The sequence below is a fragment of the Otolemur garnettii genome, unplaced genomic scaffold (assembly GCF_000181295.1).
Source record: "Otolemur garnettii isolate 467f Iridium unplaced genomic scaffold, OtoGar3 scaffold00077, whole genome shotgun sequence".
NCBI classification, from domain to species: Eukaryota; Metazoa; Chordata; class Mammalia; order Primates; family Galagidae; genus Otolemur; species Otolemur garnettii.
The window spans coordinates 74,539-81,301 of record NW_003852472.1 but is presented as its reverse complement, the minus strand read 5'-3'; the positions used below and the strand labels follow the sequence as shown (position 1 = coordinate 81,301).

At 47.2% G+C, this 6,763-nt stretch overlaps 1 protein-coding gene across 1 annotated transcript in view; it reads right to left on the bottom strand.

Annotated features, from left to right (window-relative positions):
• Positions 1-1,132: 1,132 nt before the first annotated feature.
• SERPINE1 (serpin family E member 1) overlaps positions 1,133-6,763 on the bottom strand; it is a 9,410-nt gene continuing 3,779 nt past the window's right edge. Inside the window, exons 4-9 of the mRNA XM_003794164.3 lie at positions 6,244-6,438; positions 5,365-5,563; positions 3,899-3,999; positions 3,698-3,784; positions 3,113-3,196; positions 1,133-2,798 (exon numbers count right to left, since the gene is read on the bottom strand). Coding sequence (XP_003794212.1) covers positions 2,761-2,798; positions 3,113-3,196; positions 3,698-3,784; positions 3,899-3,999; positions 5,365-5,563; positions 6,244-6,438 — 704 coding nt within the window. The 3' untranslated portion in view covers positions 1,133-2,760. The remainder of the gene's footprint in view (positions 2,799-3,112; positions 3,197-3,697; positions 3,785-3,898; positions 4,000-5,364; positions 5,564-6,243; positions 6,439-6,763) is intronic.

The following is a 6,763-nucleotide window of genomic DNA, read 5'->3' as shown; positions in this document are numbered from 1 at the left end:
AAAGAAAGAAAGAAAGAAAAGAAAGAAAGAAAGAAATGAGCCAGGTATGCAGGGGGCTGGCTCTATCATTGCTATCTTTAGGGTTCTGGAGTTGGACAGCATACAAATTTGACAGATAGTGTTTGCTATTTTTTCTTTCTTTCTTTCTTTCTTTCTTTTTTTTTTTTTTTTTTTTGAGATAGGGTCTTGCACTGTTACTCAGGCTGGAGTGCAGTGGTATCACGATATCTTACTGCAACCTCAAACTCCTGGGCTCAAAGGATCCTCCTGCCTCAGCCTCCCAAATAGTGGGAGTACAGGCACCTTCTACCACACCTGGCTACATTTTCTATTTTCCCTAGAGACCAGCTCTTGCTCAGGCTAGTCTTGAACTCTTGGCCTCAAGTGATCCTCCTGCCTCAGCCTCTAAAGTAATAAGATGACATACCCAACCTATTTTTTCAATTTATACACTTATTTTTAAATATATGAACAGAAACTAATTTAGGGGAGTGTGTCCTCTGCTAAGAGCCTTTAAGATACTAGAGGAAGAGAATAAAAGACTTTCCAGAAAGCCATTTTTGGAAGGATAGTATGAGTATATATCATAGAAAAGTCTTGTTTTAAGGAGTCTGATATCTAGATTTGATTCATAAGGTGTGCACACAAAATTAAAGAGCAGACATGAATGCAAGTATTGTTACAGCCCAGGGGAAATAAAAAGCAGTAAGTGTCAAGTTGGGAGTGATATCGTTGGCTGGATTCATGGGGACACCCTAGGTGGAGGAAATGGAACTTGGTCTGGGTTTAGAGAAATGGGGAGGGTAGTGGGGATAGGTTTGGGGGCAGTATTTGGTGGGAAGCAATGGCATGAACAAAGTTGGGAGCCCACAGGGACAGTGACCATGAGCAAGCCTGACTAGGTAGGGAGGTAGTGTCTGGGGGATCCCTTTTTCCTTTTAGAGGGTGATGCTTGTGGCCTTGGAACCTTGTGGCAGAGCCATGGTGACCAGTCTTGTGAACTTACGCATGGTGGGTCAACATGCCCATGCCTGTGGGTGTAGGTTTCACAAAGGTCCCTTTTACCCAAGAGGTCTATGAGCTAACAATATTTTGATTTCTTGTACTGCAAGCAAAAGGCAAGGACTTTTTTTGGCATACTCTTTGTATTTATTTATTTCATTATTTTTAAAAACATTTTTACTGGTTTATATATCAAAAGTGAAAAAGCATACAAATCAACACAATTTCAAGAACATTTGCCCCACCCTCTGTAGGTACTGTGTGTGGCTGTCACTGTCCAGTGCATAATTTAAAAAGAAAAAAAACAACAAAGTATGAAGATTTTTCAGTGCAGAGTATGGTAGAATGATTAGGCTTCTATTTGAGTACATTCATTTGAGATTTATGTGCAATTCTTCAATAAATTAGTCTTCGTGCCATTCTCTCTAGCTTTTCAAAGAAAATATCTAACTAAGGTAGCTGAATCTGAGCTCTCTGTCTCTTTCTCTCACCCCCTCTCACGTGTCCACTTGCTCACACACAGCAGCCGGAAATGACACATTGCAGTGAGTCACCAATGCAGTTGTGAGTCACCCTGTAATTGGGGAAAGTTCTGTCCTGGTAGGTCGTGCAGCCCCTTGCAGTTCTGTTCCTAAATACATTGAAAAAGTTTGAAACCACTCTGTCCTCAATGAAGTGTCTTTCACCCACCCCAACCTTTTGGTCCCTAAAGCAGGCTGAAGTTGGAACGTCTTGGCAGGGACCCTGATCCATCAAGTACAAAAAGACCAGGCAAGGGGAGGAGTGAGGGGGCTCTGGCAGCCACAAGGTGGCAGTGCGGGCCCCATCATGCCTGCTGCCCAGAGAGGTGTGACAGTCAAGTGGCCAGACTCTTGAGATGCAATGACAGACCACAAAGCAACACTATGAGCAAGTTTAAATAATGTGTTGTTGTTTTTTTTTTTTTTTATCCTGTTTATAGTACTGTTCCTCACTAACAAGGGCAAGGATGTGATAAATATTTGGGCATACCCCTGGCATCCCACCCTCCCCACAACAAGATTGGGGGTGAAGAGGCAAGCACACATCTGACATTTCTTCCTCTATTCCTGTAAAATAAAGGGAAGCAAAAACCTGCTTCCATGAGTAAACAAGTCACCTACACTCCAAAATAATATCTGTACACTATTTCTGTCTCAGCACAGAGGGGAATTGCTTTGCCAGTCCTCAGCCCCCCTGCACTAGGAAAGGGTGATCAGTGCCAGAATGGGCCTTGAGATGAAAGGATGTTCCTTCTAGTGGCCTTCTTTGGCCTGTAACCAGCCTCTTTGGCAGTGGCAGACAGAGCAAGAGTGATGGCAACATGACTGGAACGCAGATCATTTCTACCAAGCACATAAAAGATCCTGTAAGCTTGGTGGTTCCATCCTACCAGGGCCCCGGTAGGAACCAGGTCTGAAAACCTGAGTGGACAGAGATAATGGGCAGAAGCACTGATGATTCTGTGGATGTTATAGTTAGAAGTCTGGAGACCTGCAGGCTTTGTGGTCCAGGCTTCTCTCCAGGGTCCCCATCAGAGACTGAGGAATTTCACCTGAAGGGCCTCTTTCCAAGTCCTAGGAGAGTCTGAGGTCTAGGAGACAGATTTGAAATTTTATGATTTTTAAAAGGTGAATATCTTCACTTTCTCCAGAAAGAGTCAATAAAACTAAAATTCTTTCTTTCCTCGTTTCTTCTTTTCTCCAGTTTTCTTCCAGATGAAGGCTGCTTTTCCCATGGTCAGGGGTCCATCACTTGGCCCATGAAAAGGACTGCACCTGAGGATGGGAGAGTCATGGGGTTGGGAAGGGACCATATAGTTCCCCAAGCTCGATGTAGATGGAGGGACTGAGATTCACGAAAACTGACAATTATCTGGAAACGCTGCTGCCTAAGGGATGTGGCTGGGACTGGCCTGGCCTGGCTGGATGGAGGATGCTGCCTCTAGGGAGAGGCAATGGGATAGGGCTATGGATTCTCACCCAGAGTCCTGTTGGGGCTATCTGAGGGGTGTCTATCTGTATTTGGACTGGTGTCTGAGACAGGGAGAATGGGTGGGGAGACGTGGAATGTGGTGGAGCTCCAGGCTTACCTGTGGGGTTGTGCCGGACCACAAAGAGGAAGGGTCTGTCCATAATGATCTGCTGAGGGACCATCCGGCCAGAGATTGAAATGGCTGGAAGAGAAGGGACAACATCTTAGAACAGAGGGACATTGGCTCTGGTGCCTGAGTTGATCACAAGTGACTTGTGGACACCAGCTTTCTATCTGATAGAAATACTGGGAGGTGATTTTTAGGAGGCTTTTTGTTCTCTTAATTATAAACCCTAAAAGTTTAGTAGTGTTCTCTGATACCTAGTTTCCTCCAGGAGTTTGGTAGAAATAGATCAGTTATTCACTCACAAATATTTATCTAAATGTTTTTAGGGCAGGTTCCTTAAGTTTATTGCCTGTCGAGGGAACAATTGGGGCTTTCTGTTGGGAGGGCTTTTTACCTTGAGGGCCCTCAGGAGCAACCAGGTAAGAGAAAGTTACCCAGGAGAAGTAGGCCCATTTCCAGGCCAGGAGAGGCCCATGCAGAGCTACAGAGACCGTTATGGGTTCAGGTACTATTATCCTGAAGGGTGATTGGGGCACCAGGCAGAGGCCCCTCTTGAAGCCCTGGGCTGAGACTCACCCGTGGAGGAGGATGCTACTGTGCCACTCTCATTCACCTCAATCTTAACCTTCTGCAGTGCCTGCGAGACGTGGAGAGGCTCTTGTTCTAAAACAGATGTGGATACAAGGATAGATCAGCTGGGGAGAAAGAAGCTTCTTTGTCCTCTTCAGGGCCCCATAGTCCACTGGGATAAGAAAATGAGAGGGAAAATCTTCTCACCTGAAAGACTCGTGAAGTCGGCCTGGTCTGGACTGAACATGTTGGTCATCCCCAAGTTCTCCAGAGGCTTCCTGAGGTCAACTTTACTCTCTAGAGAGAACCTGCAGATAGCAACAGGAGGCAGCTCCAGCTGTGATCTCCTCTGGGCAGCCCCTGCCTCTTTTCTTCCCCTACCAGATCTCCCCCAGAAGCAGAACTGACATGCAAGTTGGAGAAGGGCTGTTTTATCAAATCTGTTTGCAAAGTCTCTCTTGTTGCTAGAGATTTCTAATATTCACGATCATTCTTTTGAAATCTACCCACCCCCTCGAACTTATGACTAATTACTTTCCTCAAATAAGACAGTAGTTTCAGCATAATTTTATTCAATCTAGCGGGGGAGGGGGGCAAGGGCAAATTCCTCAGCAAGGATGTTTGAACAAAAGTCTAGTCTGTAGATTGTGTTCTGAGAGCTAACCCTGAAGAGGATTCAAGCAGTGAGGCTTTGGGGGCACTCTACTTCTCACCGGGGTGCAACCATTTACCTCGATTTTTATGAGCTAGAGAGAGAGAGAGCATGCAAGTGAGAGCACGCAGGAGCTAACAACTAAATTCCTCTCCTCCAAGCCTGGCATTATAGCATCTGGAGATTTGGGATAGGCATTGTGGGAGGCTTCCCTATAATTCAGGAATTACCTGGCCTGAGCCCTCTCTACTCCCTTTGCAGAAGCATTTAAAAAACCTGCTCTGGCCAGGCAAGGTGGTTCACGCCTGTAATCCTAGCACTTGGGAGGCCAAAGTAGGTGGATTGCCTGAGCTCACAGGTTTGAGACCAACCTGAGCCAGAGCAAGACCTTGTCTCTAAAAATAGCTGGGTGTTGTGGGGGATGCCTGTAGTCTCAGCTACTCAGGTGGCTGAAGCAAGAGAATCACTTGAGCCCAAGAGTTTAAGGTTGCTGTGAGCAATGACGCCACAGTACTCTACCAAGGGTGACAAAGTGAGACTCTGTCTCTAAAAATAAATAAATAACCTGCTCTGTTGAAACCCCAGCCAGAAGCTGTGATTTGAGCTGGCCCATCTGCAGAAGTGATTCCTTTAGTTTGTGTTTGACTGTTGACTTGGGACAATGGTGGTGGGAGTGCAGGGCATCATAAGTGGATGTAGACTGATTCAGCCCCTCACTTCCATCCTTTCCCTGACTTTCCTTTTGGCTAGCTTTTACTGGGTGTTCTGGGGGTGGCCAGTGTGGGGGCATAGTCTAGAAAAGCTCTCCCCTGCTTTCCAGCAGAAACAGGAAGAGGGATGATCTAAGGAGTCATAATCAAACCCAAGCCTGAGTGTTTCCCATCAGCCTCCCACACGCACACGTAGCCCCTGCCCTGCAAGCATCATGGATCTGGGAAATTTAACATGGGGGTGGTGATTTCAGGAAGCCAGGAGTGAGGGGCGGGGGAAAGAGCAAGGTCTGGGGTGGCAGGAGCCTTACTTGGGCAGAACCAGGAGGCGGGGCACTCTGGTCATGTTGCCTTTCCACTGGCTGATGAGCTGAGCATCGAGGATGTTGGTGAGGGCAGAGAGTGGCACCTCTTTCTGATAGGGAGCAGCAATGAACATGCTGAGGGTGTCCCCATGGTATGGCAACTCCAGGATATCGTAGTAATGGCCGTCAGGGGTGGTAAACTCGGCTGTGAAGACACCAAATGGAGCATTAGAAATGACTGCTCTCTCATTGGCTCCAAGCCAACACTAGTTTTCACCTAGTTCTCTTGCCCACTCACTCTTTTTGGATGCCATGTTCTCCATTGTGCTTTTGGGGCTCCACCTCCCACTGCACCTCTATTCAGTACTGTCACTTCCATTTCCCTTCTCTCCTGCCAATTCAGGGTTTTCTGGTTTCTCTGTCTCCTTGGGGCTTCCTCACCTTTACTCCCTTCACCCCAACTCCCAGCCACTAACTCATTCTAGTCCCCTTCATCTTAATCCCACCCTCCCTTATCCCTCTCTCAGCAGGATTTGCTGGCTCCAGGCAATCACACTTGAAAATCAGAGACAGCAGTCCAGTGCACAAGTGTTGGCCTAAGGGAGTTTCTGGATTTCAGCTTCCTCTTATATGAGATAAAGTTCCTTTCTTCTGTTCCTATTATCCCTGTGTCTCCCCTTGGGAGATCTGTGTCCCTTGGGGATCTCCCCTTTGGGGGAGTCTGTGTCAAAGCCCAGCCGTATTCTAGGTTTTTCTTCCCTTACAGAGGAACATTCCCTGTGGTCTTCCTTCCTCAGGGGTGACACTTTGGGTGCTCCTTGGGAATAACCCCAAGGATGAAACACTGTGGCCATGGGTGATGGGGAGAGGGGCTCTTGTACTTACTGTAGTTGAACCTGCTGGTTTGAGTCATCATGGGCACAGAGACGGTGCTGCCGTCGGACTTGTGGAAGAGGCGGTGGTGGGTGCCTTTGGTGGGGAAGGGTGCCTTCCAGTGGCCATTGAAATAGAGGGCATTCACCAGCACCAGGCGTGTCAGCTGGTCCACTGCCCCTTTCCCAAATAAGTCACTGATCATACCTATGGGAAACCCATTGACCAGGAAATTAGATTTTTTTTTTTGAGTCAGAGTCTCACTATGTTGCCGCTCACAGCAACCTCCAACTCCTGGGCTTAAGCAATTCTTTTGCTTCAGCCTCCTGAGCAGCTGGGGCTACAGGTGCCCACCACAAGGCCTGGCTATTTTTACTTTTGTTGCAGTTGTCATTGTTGTTTAGCTGGCCTGGGGTTGGGCTTGAACCTGCCTTGGTGCATGTGGCTAGCGCTGTAACCACTGTGTATGAGCACTGAGCCTTTTTTTTTCCTTTTTTGAGACGGAGTTTCACTTTGTTGCCCTTGGTAGAGT